Below are 13,341 nucleotides of genomic sequence, written 5' to 3' on the forward strand. Positions count from 1 at the left end.
AGAGGGGAGAAGAGAGGCTGCTCAGAACGAACCGCACCGAGCCCAGCCGGCCCACCGCCCGCCACAGCGCTCACCATGTCCGGACCGTCTTTCGCGTCCCGTTCGGTGCCGGCGTCCTCCGCGTTGTTATGGCAGCCGCGGCCCGGGCCTGCGCGGAGGGGAGCGAGGAGTGAGGCCCGGCCCCGCGGACCGTCCCGCCCCGCCCCACCGCCCCGCCACGGCTCCTACCCGCTGCCCCCTCCCGCCTCTTGCCGTCCTGCAGCGTTCTCCAGCCCTGCAGCAGGACCGGTACCTGTGGCACTACTCTCAACGTCTAGTCCATCCGCTGCGCCCCACTGCCTCAGCTGGCTGCTCCGTGCACAGACCCCAGTGCCGCTCGCAGCCTCCCTCCTGTCAGCCGCTGTCACCGACTTTCCACGGCCTCACAACGTAGAATCATAGAATCAATGTGGCTCTGGGCAGCCTGCTCTACTGGTTGGCGACCCTGCATGTAGCAAGGAGGTTGAAACTAGATGATCATTTTCATGGTCCTGCTGATGGTCCTTTTCAACCCAGGCCACCCTATCATTCTAAGATTTATTACTCTTCTCCAAAAATCTGCTCTTCCTGTCACTATTTCTTAATATGTCATTCCCCAATGCTGCCTCTGCCGTATCGTCACATTCCATGTTTTCATCTACCTGTCCTTACAGTCCTTTCCGCACACACACTTTAAACACACTTGGGGTCCTTCCCAGACACATACCTCTCCAGTAACATTCACACAGCATACACTTCTAGGTTCATCTACATCCTATATCATAAAATCACAGAAATATTGTTCATAAGAGACCTCTGGTAAAGTTCCAGTCCAACCCTCTTTTCAAAGCAGAGCAGCTGTGGCTTCTGCGTGGCTCCAAAAGCCAGTCCACGACCTCTCTGGGCAACCTGATACCCGGCTGTGCTATCCTCCTGGTGAAAACATTTTTCCTAGTGTCTCACCTACCTACCATCTCCTACCACCAAGGAAAAATTGGTTCTGACATCTTTGCAACCATTCTTCAAGCAACTGTGAGACACTATTACAATGCCTCTTTGCTTTCTCTTCACCAGACTAAATATGCCCAGCTTCTTCAACCTCATTTTGTTGTTCATGTTAGACCCCTAATCCTGTTAGCTCTCCTCAGCCCCCTTTTCACATCCCTCAGGCTTCCCTTAAGTTTTTAATCTACTCAGCTCCTAGGAATTCCTCACACAGAACTTGCAATGAGCCTCACCTCTCTCATCTACGTTTTTTTACAATGCCCTCTCCAATAAAAACAATGGTGTGACAACCACTAAATCACAACATATGTCTACTTCCATGCAAATTAGAACAACACTGTTTTATGTACTAATGTAAGAAACGCAGGATCATAGGATGGTGGAGGTTGGAAGAGACCTTTGGAGGTTATTTGCTCAACACCTGAAGCCAGTTGCCCAAGATCACATCCAGGTGACTTCTGAAGATGTCCAAAGAGGCAGACTCCACAACCTATCTTAGCAACCAGTGCCAGTGCTCTATCGCCCTCACACTAAACTGTTTCCCGGTGTTCAGAAGGAATCCCCTGGATTCCTGCTTGTTTTCACTGCCTCTTGTCTTGTCACAGACTACTGCTGACAAGAGCCTGGCTCCACGGTTTTTTAGCTTTAACTTCCCTTTTAAGTCACAAGCTCTTAGTTTTATGTAGCTTGGTAGTTTTAATACGTATCTGCTGTGCCCAAAATCTTTCTTATTTTTCCCACATACGTGAATTGATCTAATGAAACACACTAGGTGTTCCTACAAACATAGCCTCCCCTCATTTTTGCAGACACAGTTTGGAATACATACATCCAACCAATGGTCATGGTAATCCTTAGGACAGAGTTACTCTGTGCTGCCCACCACAACTTTTTTATATGTACTCTGGCTATATTTTGACTCTGTGCCAGGAGGCAAGCAGGGCTGCACATGGCCTTTGCTTCTAAAAGAAATGTGGGCATGTAGCAGACTCGTGCAGCAAAAAGATGGACCTCAGGTGAGGAGAAATGCAGGTATGATACTGAACACTTGTACCTTTCCTGTAGTCAGCGACCAACACACACACACACTTGAGCCACAACGACAGGATGCATCTCTGGTTCACAGCACAGACCCTGGCCTTTCCTTCAGCCTTCAGCTATCAAACTCCAGCCAGTATCAGAGAGACCCAGACTAGTCACAGGGAGGATCACACACTCACTTTAGCAACAGAAGACTCAAGCGCTACCAGCTTCTCCCATTTTTCACACTCCTGCTCAAAGGGAAATCTGAAGGAAGCTCCTTCTTTTTCATATTCACAAAGAACCATGAGGATGTCTCTCTTGCTTTGTCGGCACAAAGAAAAGTTACACCCTTCTGCCCCTCGCATGCTTGTAAAACAGTTGAAAATCAACCTTTCCAAGAAAATACCTACACCCAGCAAAAGGTCTCATTGAACTACAGAGTGAACTGAAATATAGTGGAAGCTAGAACAGTGAAATTAGTATCAAGAATGAAGGACAGCAAGCTCTCCCGCTTGTTGGCTCAAGCCACCATAGCTGAAAGCAATCTTTTAAAAGATTTGGCACTACTGCCTGTTTTTTGGACCATCTACCTTAAGCCTGCTGGTCACATTTTACTACAATAACTATGGTTCAGGACATGTTCCCTCATTATCTTCCATCACTTGCAATGTCATTTTTTAAATTTCACAAAGATATCTACAGATGTGCTGAAATGACAACATTTCAGCAAAATGTAGTATTAATCTCAAATCGGGTGAGAAAGCAGAATTTTCTCACATACACTGTTATTTGCAAGTAGCTAGATTTAAAAAAATGCTCAAATACTAAATAAGTGCCATCAACACCTTAAAAAAATTTCGAAAATTTATAGCAGAGTATGCTTCTAGTAATAGGAACCACAAAGTTACATATAATGAAATCCATCACCCCAAGACCTTTGAGCCTAACATGCCCTATACGCTTGACCTAAGATAAATTTCTTTACTTAGAAAACAAGAGAATTTCATGAACTACCACGCCTGCAGCGTGTCAAGCAGGAGCTTGAAAAAGCATACATGACATAAGAGTCTGACTTCAACTCCTATATGCACAGGTTTAATTAAAATACAGTTGTTTTAAACCAGCAAACTTAGGCCAAACCTGTGGATTATTTTCCTCAACTGACATATTTAGTTAGGAACATCTATGCAGAGCTTCATGCTGCCCTGACTAAACACGCTATAACTGAACCGTGACAAGCGCTGCCTGTGTGCTTGTCCTGGGTGAGTCCTTGCGCTGCCCAGGCGGCCCCGGAAAGACACAGGCGGATCAAAACCCACATTTCTAACACAGCCTCTGGACACGGAGCCTCAAGTGCCCCAAAGGAGCACTCCTCAGTTCTGAGGAGGCCGCGTTAAGACGCACTCCATGCTGAGGCTTACTCCAGGACAGGGGCAAAGCCATCCCCCTCCGAGCAGGAGCCGAGGCCCCGGGTAGGACGCCGGGCTGGGCTCCTGTCCCCCGGGCCGCCCGCTACCCCGAAGCCCTGACCGCGCCCGCAGGCCGAGCCCGCGGCAGGCGGCAGAGCAGGCCGGGCCCTGCGGGAGGCCCTGAACCGAGCTCCATCACCCGGCCAAAGCCGCCGGCTCCGGCGGGCGGCCTTCCCGCTCCCGCTCACTTCCCATCAGCAGGGCTGAGCCGCGGCGCAACAGGCGCTCACCTCGGGCGGCGGGCGGGGGCACGCCGAGAGCCGGCCGCCGGACGTGGAAGGGGTGCGGGGCTGCGGCTGCTGCCCGCCCCCGGCCCGGGCGGTCCCTCACGCGAGAGGAAAGCTCCCCTCTTCCGGGGCCTCCTCCTCCCCTCCTGCTTTTACTCGTGTGGATCCAGCACGGCGCGCTGTGCCGCAGAGCCTTTCAGCCCGGCGCTGTCCGCATTCAGCTGACATGCAGGCTAATCGGTGCAGCAGGGCAGGTCATGCAGAGTCACAGAATGACTGAGGTTGGAAGGGACCTCAAAGATCACTGAATTCCAGCCCTTTGCCATCGGCAAGATTGCCACCCATCAGCTCAGGCTGCCCAGGGCCCCATCCAACCTGGCACTGAACACTTCCAGCGATGGGACATCCACAGCTGCTTGGACAGCCTGGGCCAGTGCCTCACTCTCTCCTCTTTTAGTTTAAAGCCATTGCCCCTTGTCACTATCAGACCATGTAAAAAGTCGGTCCCCCTTCTGCCTATAAGGTCCTTTCAAGTACTGGAATGCTGCAATGGGGTCATCTCAAAGCCTTCTCAAAGCTGAACAAGCCCACTTCCCACCACTTTTCTTTACAAGACAGGTGCTCCAGCACTGACCACCTTCATGGCCCTCCTCTGGACCCATTTCAACAGCTCCACATCCTTCTTCCTGTACTGGGAGCCTTCCCAATTTTGTTCCTCTTCTCCACAGGGGTTCTAATTACTCTTTCCAAAAGAAATGCCATGCAGCTTACATGAAAGGGAGGAACATTTGAAATAGTGTATATTTAAAGAAAATAATTCTGCAGATGCAATGGAGGAAATGGCTGCTGCATGTTCACAACACCTAATGTCCATCAAGGAGTCCTGTTGGTTCAGAGTGGCATCACTGTTCTCCAAAGTACATTGACACCAAGCTCTGGAAAGACTTTTTCCCTCAAGACTTGCCAGTAGACTTGCCAAGACACCCAATTTTCCTTCCCCAAAAATGAAATTCTCTTGAGAACATCTTGATGCGGGCACACATGCTGTGGACACCAGATTGGAAAAAAAGATATGAATGCTTCAGTTTTGTATGTCCTAAGAGTGCCCGAATATGCTGCAGTCACTAATGACATTCTGTCCACAGTATCAAGCTAGAGTTAGTCTGACATAAAACCTGAACATAGGTGAAATCTGGAAATCTAGTCCTCACTACTGACTGTTGCTTCTGCAGATCTGCTGCTCATATTAGGCTGCACTAACTGCCAGAGCAGGCACTGCTAGAGGAAGATGACAATATTGAAGCTTTAGTGTGTTCAGCCTTATTTAACACCAATACTGAAGAGAGGACTTTTTGAAAACAAAAAGCATCAAATTTCTTCTGAAAGTGTCTTCCTTCCTCTGTAGCTATGCAATGTCACAGTCACAGCTTTTATGGGCAATGCTTAGAGGCAAATAAAATAGACGATACAATTTAATGAGTACATTATATGGCTGGAGCATTCAGAAAGCAAGAAGTGCATGCTCAGTCCCTTCTGTGCCCGAGAAGTTTAATACCTCATGTCCCTCTGGAAGTGCCCTAGCTGTTACCAACACCATAGGCTGTTCAGCATGCATTTTAAGAATCTATTGCTAAAGCTGTTTTACAATACATAAATGTTGTCTGGGTGAGAAAGTGTTCAAGGTTCTTGCCAATTGATTATGGGAGGTGTGCATTAAGCGTGCAGATTCACTTGGATCTCGGTTGCTTATTACAGTATCTGTTTAATATGAAATGCTCAATCAGGCCTTGCAACAAGAGCTAGAATAAACTTTTGTGTTTTGTAAGGTTAGGGACATCACCATGTCTGCTAGAGAAAGTCTCATTTCCTCTTCCTTCCTTCCTTCTAGAGCTTGATTAATCTTCAGTTACTTCCTACAAGTGGTACAGCCTAACTTGGCAAGGTTGGTTTATTCTATCCACTTGCTAATGCCTGCTTCCTCCTTCCTTGCCTTATATCATATATAGCTTGGTGATTAAGGTACTCTCCTAAATCCTGCATGGATTTAGTAGCAGAGGAGACCAAGAGCATTTTAGTCTTTCTCCATCTGCTAGACTCAATGCAAGAAGCTTATGATGACCAGCAGTCTGTTTTGAACAGACGAAATTATTGTTCAAGCACAGACAATGGTGGACAATCACCATAAATCCCACATATAAATCCCTTCCCTTTGCTTTCTTCCCATCCCCTCCCTCCTCTTCCCAACCTTTTCTTAACAGTAATAGATGGTAGCTGAATGTAAATTTGGGGAAGCTAAAATAAGGGCTGAGGCATTCAAGACTTTCTAGAGTCCTAATTCAAAATATCTTCTTCCCCTTGCATTTTTTTTATTTCCAGTTTGTTTTACCCAGTCCTTTTCACACTCTTTCCCTGTTCTAGCCAGTATATCTCATTACTCCCTAGCATTTTCTTTTCCACATGCCAGCCTTCTACAGGCTACAGTTAAATAAAGATCATTCCCAGTTAGCAGTCCAAATTTATCAAATAATATAGATTTAATGTCTACATTAATGTACTTAAGTCTACATTACTCCTTTAATCATCTACTTAATGTAGAGGACTCTGGCACTTAATGCAGTCCTCTAGAGGTACTTTGTGTGCGTGAGGGCTTTATGGAACTGTTTTGTATTATCCACTGTTCTGGAAGGCTTTTTCATGCTCTGTTGACACAGCGTGTTGCTGACTGTGCTTTTTCTTAGCAGAGTACAGGAACAAAGAGGTAGGGAAGAACAGAACTTTCTAGGAAGTAGAAAAAAAACAACTATGGGGCTGCTGGTGAGAAGAGCAAAGAATTGAAGAATTAAAATAGTACAAGGCAAGTGATTTAAAATGCAAGAAGTAAACCTCAGTCACTGAGATTAAAGAAAGGCATTTATGAGGCTTGTCGAGGGCATCTGCAACTGGAGAACACAAAGAGGGGAGGTTATTCTGATTGTGGGGGAAACTATCGTAACATCTTGGCCTCAGCTATTTGGGAAATATCCTGGCTAGCAAGGGAAGGTGCCAGGGCTTAGAATGGCCACCTGCTCTCCACAGGGTCTGTCAGGACAGAGCCTGTCCCCACCCACCAGGGAGCAGGGCAGATGAGGAACAACTCCCTGCGGCAGGCAGTAGGCTGAGACTGGGCACGTGGGCCCATGGCTGCCCATAGCGGGACGAGCATCAGGTGTCCTGGGCCCTGGGCAATGCTAGGGACAGCTGAGCAGAGACAGTGAGGCTGGTGGTGTCCTGGGCGCCCTGAGGAATTATGTTAAGTGAAGTAATTATCTGCATGTTTTGTGGAATGGAGGAGGATACCTCCTGTTCTGCAAGATGTTTTAATTTGAGAGGACTGTGGAGAAATTGTCTTGGGAACTGAGAAACAGATTCTTCACTAATCTTTCTCTTACAGCGATCTTGGAGTGACGCATGCCGGTAATCATTAACTGGTGGAAAGCTGACTTGAACAGCATGGTACGGGTACAATAATAAATCTGGCCAGATTCTCAGTTTATTTAATCTTTTCCTTCCTGCCAACTCCCTCTACTGCACATTTTTCAACATCAATACCTATAGTATTTACATTCTTTCAATCTTACCATCACTTAGTTTACATGAGGAAATCATTTAAGTACATATTCTCATACACAAAAACAACGCATTTAAAATAAAAGAAAGGTAGGACGAGCCACTCTCCTAAATTTCCTCGGTCACAGTCCTGTGAATCTACCAACACACAATTCTAGCTATGATCTAGTAGCTTGAAGAGACGCTGCCTCATTTAGTTTAACGAATTTCAAGTTTAAGTGCTTTAGTCTTCTCTAAGTCTTCTTCTTTTCTTCAAATAAAATATTTCTTTTAAAGGTTTGTCTTCATGCAACAGTTCTACCTGGATTTTACTGAGACAGCCATACAATTTATTTATCTTCCTTTCTCCCAAGCATGGAGGGAATTCAACTTAACTCTAAAGAAATATCTGCAAACACACTGATTGTGCGTTTTATCTACTTTAAACATAGATATTACTGGAATAGCTTCCTGACTTTTTTATTTGCGGTAATACTTAAGCCATATGCCAAGAACAGCATTGTGAGTTTTTTTCATTTTTTCTTTGATGAGTGTAAACCGAAATTACTGGCTTGTTTCTGATGACTTTTTGCCTTCCCATTACCTTTTTGTCAGTGTACATACAATAAGGTAATTACAGGTATTTAAAAGAGAAATGGTATCATAGCTTTAGCACACAAACCAATGCTTTCTTGACCATTCAAACTCCTTTCTTGGCCTGGCATAGTTTTTGTACGTCCAAAAGTCTCAGGGCACATGCTGCATGCCTCTGTGAGAGGAGGAGTGATGCCAGCTTCAGCCTGGCTCACTGCCTGATGTAGCTATGCAGTCAGCATATCTTGTAGCCCTGTCACTCATCTTGGGATGCTATGCTGAATTGCATTTGATTTGCTTTCAGGCAGTCTGTAGCACAAGACAGGGTAGATATCTCCATTCCAACACATGGGTTTCACTCAGTGAGTTTCACTCAGTTAAGCTCAGGTTTGCACTCAGAAAAAAACATCTACTGTCTGTCATATGACTTATGCGGTATTTAACTTGTTTGTATTTAGAAATCAGTGATATAATAGGAGCAATAGAAAGGTCAATAAACACTGAAACTGAATCAAGGACTTTTAACGCTTTGCTGGGTGAATTTTTAATGGCATGCAATGAATTGCAACTCAGTTACAGGGTTTTTTTTCTGTGACTGGGATGTTTCAGCATTTTTGTTGAACAAGAAATAAATTGTATGAAAAAGGAAAAAGAACCACCGTTTCTCAACTTTAGTACCTCAGCCATGAAGGCTTAGATCAAGTGTAGCATAGTGTAGAAATACCAAAATATTTTAATGTTTGAAGCAAAATTTCTTGACTTGTAACTTCAGAGTAGAATTTTTATTTTAAAATATTCCTTGCTGCAAGAAATGAAATGAAAAACTTTTAAAAGAGATAAGTGTGTTTCATATGCTTTGCTTTGTTAAGCCTTCACCCCATCAAAAATCCACAAGAGTGAGTTTTTGTCTGGAATCAAAAGACTTGAAAAATACAACTCAGGTTAAATTGTTTCAATTTTAAGTTAAGTTTAAATATGAATTGCTACTGGAATATTTCTTGTTCAAAATAAACCCCACAAAAGTATCTGCTACTCATCTAACTCTTACTGGGAATCTAAGATGTCAAGGTAAAGAGTAATAGGGGATTTCTAGTCTCTCCTGCCCCGTTTGATGCTTCATTATACCAGAAGTTTAAGTTAGGCAGGAGATAGTGACTGCATTTTGAGATATCTGGAATTTGTTGCTGCTACCATGGCTAGGGAGAAAAGTTACAGACATGGTATAATTCCCCTGATTAAAATACATTTAAAATTAGTTGTAAGGAAACATGCATGTCTTATTCCCTTTTCCAACATCTGTCCTACAACCCTGTTTATAATTAACCATTGTGGTATAGTTTAGTGAATAAATCAGACTCAAGGACCCATATTAAAATAAGCTTTACATAAAAAGAGACAAAATGACCTATAAAATGACCCATAAAAAGCCTCTTTATAGCAGCATAAAAAGCAGGTAGTAGCTAGTATATAGATATAACATCTAACCACAAGGTTGAGAGCTAAATAATTCCACTCCAGAAACATGGTTCTCCCATTACAGATGTGCCAAAGACATACCTGTGGAATTTTGTTAGGGCAATATGGAGGGAAAAGCATTTACAGAGGCTAACCTTACCCTAAAGAAGAGTGGTCCCTCATGTTCCCTTTCAAGTTTATGGATGAAGATATGCTTTTCCAAGTGGAAGTTTAGACAACTTTGTGTGTGGAACTGCAGTCTGTAGGAGCTTCTCTGCTTCCATTTGCTGCAAAAGGACCTAGAAAAGAAATAGCTCTAAAGCAATCACATTTAAATACCAATCCAAATGTAAAACTACAGAACTACTAAAACAGGTGGCTACATAAACAGCAATTCTTTGTTATCCATATATGTGGATACTACTACTATCCCATTTAGCTCCAAGGCAGCCAAGTTTCTGGTGGAGATGTGAACAGATGAAAATAAAAACAAGGTATAAAGTCTCAGAGATTTCTTGCAAGAAGGCCTTGAGAATAGCATCTCTGTTACCATCTTCTCTCTCTTTCATTTCCATACCTATATTTTCATACTAGACTGTGTATATAATGTAACAGCTGCCATACTGCCTCTTCCCCTGCATCGGGAAATGGTTTGGTTTGCTTGAGTGTTTCTGGAAACAGAGTTACTAATTAAAACATTAATTGTCAAGCATATTTGCTCATGGGTATTGAGCAGGGTCCTTCCAGTACGTTGTGTGTTCTTGTGTGTAATGTAGACAGCATCTTATGATATCTCAGTAGGTTTCTCAGTTAATAAGCAGAAATATAAACTTAACAATATCCCTACACCATGTTGCTCCATTCTGTTCACCTGCCTTTTAAACAGCAATGAGTGACTTAAAAAGTCATCCCTTGCTAGTGGATGCCCTCTGCTGTTTCTCCATGTATCACCAGCAGTAACAGAAAATTCCTTGTCTTTAAACTTAGTTTTGTCTTTGCCATCTGCTCCAAAACTGCTACAAAAACTTGCTTCTGATGCCAGCCTAATTTTGATTAATCATTTTAAAAGACTTTTTGCATTACAGTTGTGTTGCTTTGCTATTTTTCAAATTCCAGAACATAATGTTCACGTCACGTGCACAAGTCTTTTCTTTTTCCTCTCCTGCACTGTCAGCTTCTGAAGTTGCTAAAGAGAATATGTATTAAAGATCTATTCTTTTTCCTCTCAAGTCTATAGTTACATTTTAATTTAACTATAAATGTTTTGGAATGTATGATCATCAAGAATGTTCCTACATGGTTTATGGTTTCATTCAAGAATTAATGTGTGGGCATCTGTGTGCCTGATGAGATTTTTATCACAAACAGTTTGACTTTGACTACATCATTCAGTACTGTTGGCATTACACACTGCTCTTTACATTACTGTATCAACCTGAAATATTGACCTTCCAATAGCTGCTCGTCAAGCATCTATCCAAAATGCTATTTGATACTTTCGTCATAGTACTTTTGTCTTGTCTTAAGGGATTTGAACCATTGTGCTTGGTATTCCAGTATTAAATACTGAGTTTTATTTCAGATTGTTGCTATTATCATAGAATCATAGAATCACCGAGGTTGGCAAAGACCTAAAAGATCATCCAGTCCAACCGTTCACCTATTACCAACAGCTCCCATTAAACCATGTCCCTCAACACAACATCCAGCCTTTCCTTGAACACCCCCAGGCTCGGTGACTCCACCACCTCCCTGGGCAGTCCATTCCAGTGCCTGACCACCCTTTCTGAAAAGTAATACTTCCTCATGTCCAGCCTGAATCTCCCCTGCCGTAGCTTGAAGCCATTCCCTCTGGTCCTATCACTAATGACACGAGAGAAGAGGCCGACCCCCAGCTCACCACAACCTCCCTTCAGGAAGTTATAGAGAGCAATGAGGTCTCCCCTGAGCCTCCTCTTCTCCAGGCTGAACAATCCCAGCTCCTTCAGCCTCTCCTCATAAGCCCTATGTTCCTGACCCCTCACCAGCTTTGTTGCCCTCCTTTGAACACGTTCCAGGGCCTCAATATCTTTCTTGCAGTGAGGGGCCCAAAACTGGACACAGTACTCGAGGTGCAGCCTCACCAGTGCCAAGTATAGGGGAACAATCACCTCTCTGCTCCTGCTGGCCACACTGTTTCTGATGCAAGCCAGGATGCCATTGGCCTTCTTGGCCACCTGGGCACACTGTCGGCTCATGTTCAGCCGAGCATCAATCAATACCCCCAGGTCCGTTTCCTCTACGCAGTCCTCCAGCCACACCGCCCCAAGCCTGTAGCGTCGCCTGGGGTTGTTGTAGCCGAAGTGCAGGACCCGGCATTTGGCCTTGTTGAAACTCATCCCATTGGCTTCAGCCCAGCTCTCCAGCCTGTCCAGATCCCTCTGTAGGGCCTCGCTACCCCCAGGCAGATCCACACTTCCAGCCAATTTGGTGTCATCTGCGAATTTACTGAGGGTGCACTCGATGCCCTCATCCAGATCATCAATAAAGATATTGAAGAGGACAGGCCCCAGCACCGATCCCTGGGGAACACCACTCACGACTGGTCGCCAGCTGGATTTAGCTCCATTCACCACCACTCTCTGGGCCTGGCCCTCCAGCCAGCTCCTCACCCAGCCAAGAGTGTACCCATCCAAGCCTCGGGCTGCCAGCTTCTGCAGGAGAATGCTGTGGGAGACAGTGTCAAAGGCTTTGCTGAAGTCTAGGTAGACCACATCAACAGCCTTTCCCTCATCCACCAGATGGGTCACTAGATGATAGAAGGAGATCAGGTTGGTCAAACAGGACCTGCCCTTCATGAACCCATGCTGGCTAGGCCTGATCCCCCGGTCACCCCGCACATGCCACATGATCTCCCTCAAAACAATCTGCTCCATAACCTTCCCTGGCACTAAGATCAGGCTAACAGGCCTGTAGTTCCCTGGAAATTCTTCCGCTAATCTTGTAATTGAGGGCCTATTAAGTAAACCATCATTCATGATTATATTTTTGGTTATCTTAGGGGCTTGAGGTGCTAATTGCCTCGCCGTACTAATTTTATATGGCTTTGGTTACGTTGTTTTCTTGGGTAAAATACTGTAACAGCTATTATATTCTGGTTGGTTCATTTTTAAGCTTTCTCATATTGTCTTATCCATAGTGCAAGAGTTGTCAAATTCCAGCTCATGCTGACACCTTCAGAACATCATCAATTATTCATTTCACATCTATCACTTCTCCTATTATTTCAACGTCTTATTTCTGAATATTTTCTGCAGGTCAAGTTTCAAGGTGATACTGTTGAAGCACCATCTTACAAATGAAATGTTGGAGAGGGATAACTTGCTTTTCTCTTATTCATTCTCATCTTTCAAGAAAGCTTGCATATTATACCATCTAGGGTGAAAAGAGCAAGGTGACCAGAAGGAAAAAGGAAATTTGTGGTTGCTGCATCAGACTCTGAGACTCAGCTTTGTCATTTGCTTAGCAGAATTCGTGAGAACTATATTTTTATTTTTAAGCATAGGTAGGGTTTAACATTATATAATACACCCCAAAATTGTTTGTCCAACAATGCACAGCAGATAACTTGAAACAACAAGCAAGTTGGCACATACACCGTTAGCTTCTCTCTACTAAGAAAACATGCATTCTAATTATGGAAAAAAGGGAAAATGTCTCCAAACATAAGCCTGTGAGACTGCAAGCTATCTCACACAGGCTTTAGTTTCAGTGTACAGGTCAAGAATGAACTCCTATCATGAAAACACTGTGCTCTGTTCAGTCACATCACTGATTTTTCTACAGTTCGGCAAGTTCCCTAGTAGTGTTTGCATGCTGACCATCTTAGCAGCGCCCCACTTCGGTGGAAAACTGGATTGTGCCCCAGGGACGGTAAAAGCTATAGTTTGAAAACATGCTCGCTTCTCTCAGCAATGAAGAGACAG

General features: G+C 44.3%; 1 protein-coding gene across 1 annotated transcript in view; it reads right to left on the reverse strand.

Annotated features, from left to right (window-relative positions):
• Positions 1 to 77, reverse strand: part of DZIP1 (DAZ interacting zinc finger protein 1) — a gene marked incomplete at both ends in the record, with an annotated part of 34,464 nt that extends 34,387 nt beyond the window's left edge. The window contains one exon of the mRNA XM_079539641.1: positions 33 to 77. Within this exon, the coding sequence (XP_079395767.1) occupies positions 33 to 77 (45 nt within the window). The remainder of the gene's footprint in view (positions 1 to 32) is intronic.
• Between the last annotated feature and the right edge of the window lie 13,264 nt (positions 78 to 13,341).

This window comes from Tetrao urogallus (assembly GCF_951394365.1).
Source record: "Tetrao urogallus genome assembly, chromosome: 1".
Taxonomy (NCBI): domain Eukaryota; kingdom Metazoa; phylum Chordata; class Aves; order Galliformes; family Phasianidae; genus Tetrao; species Tetrao urogallus.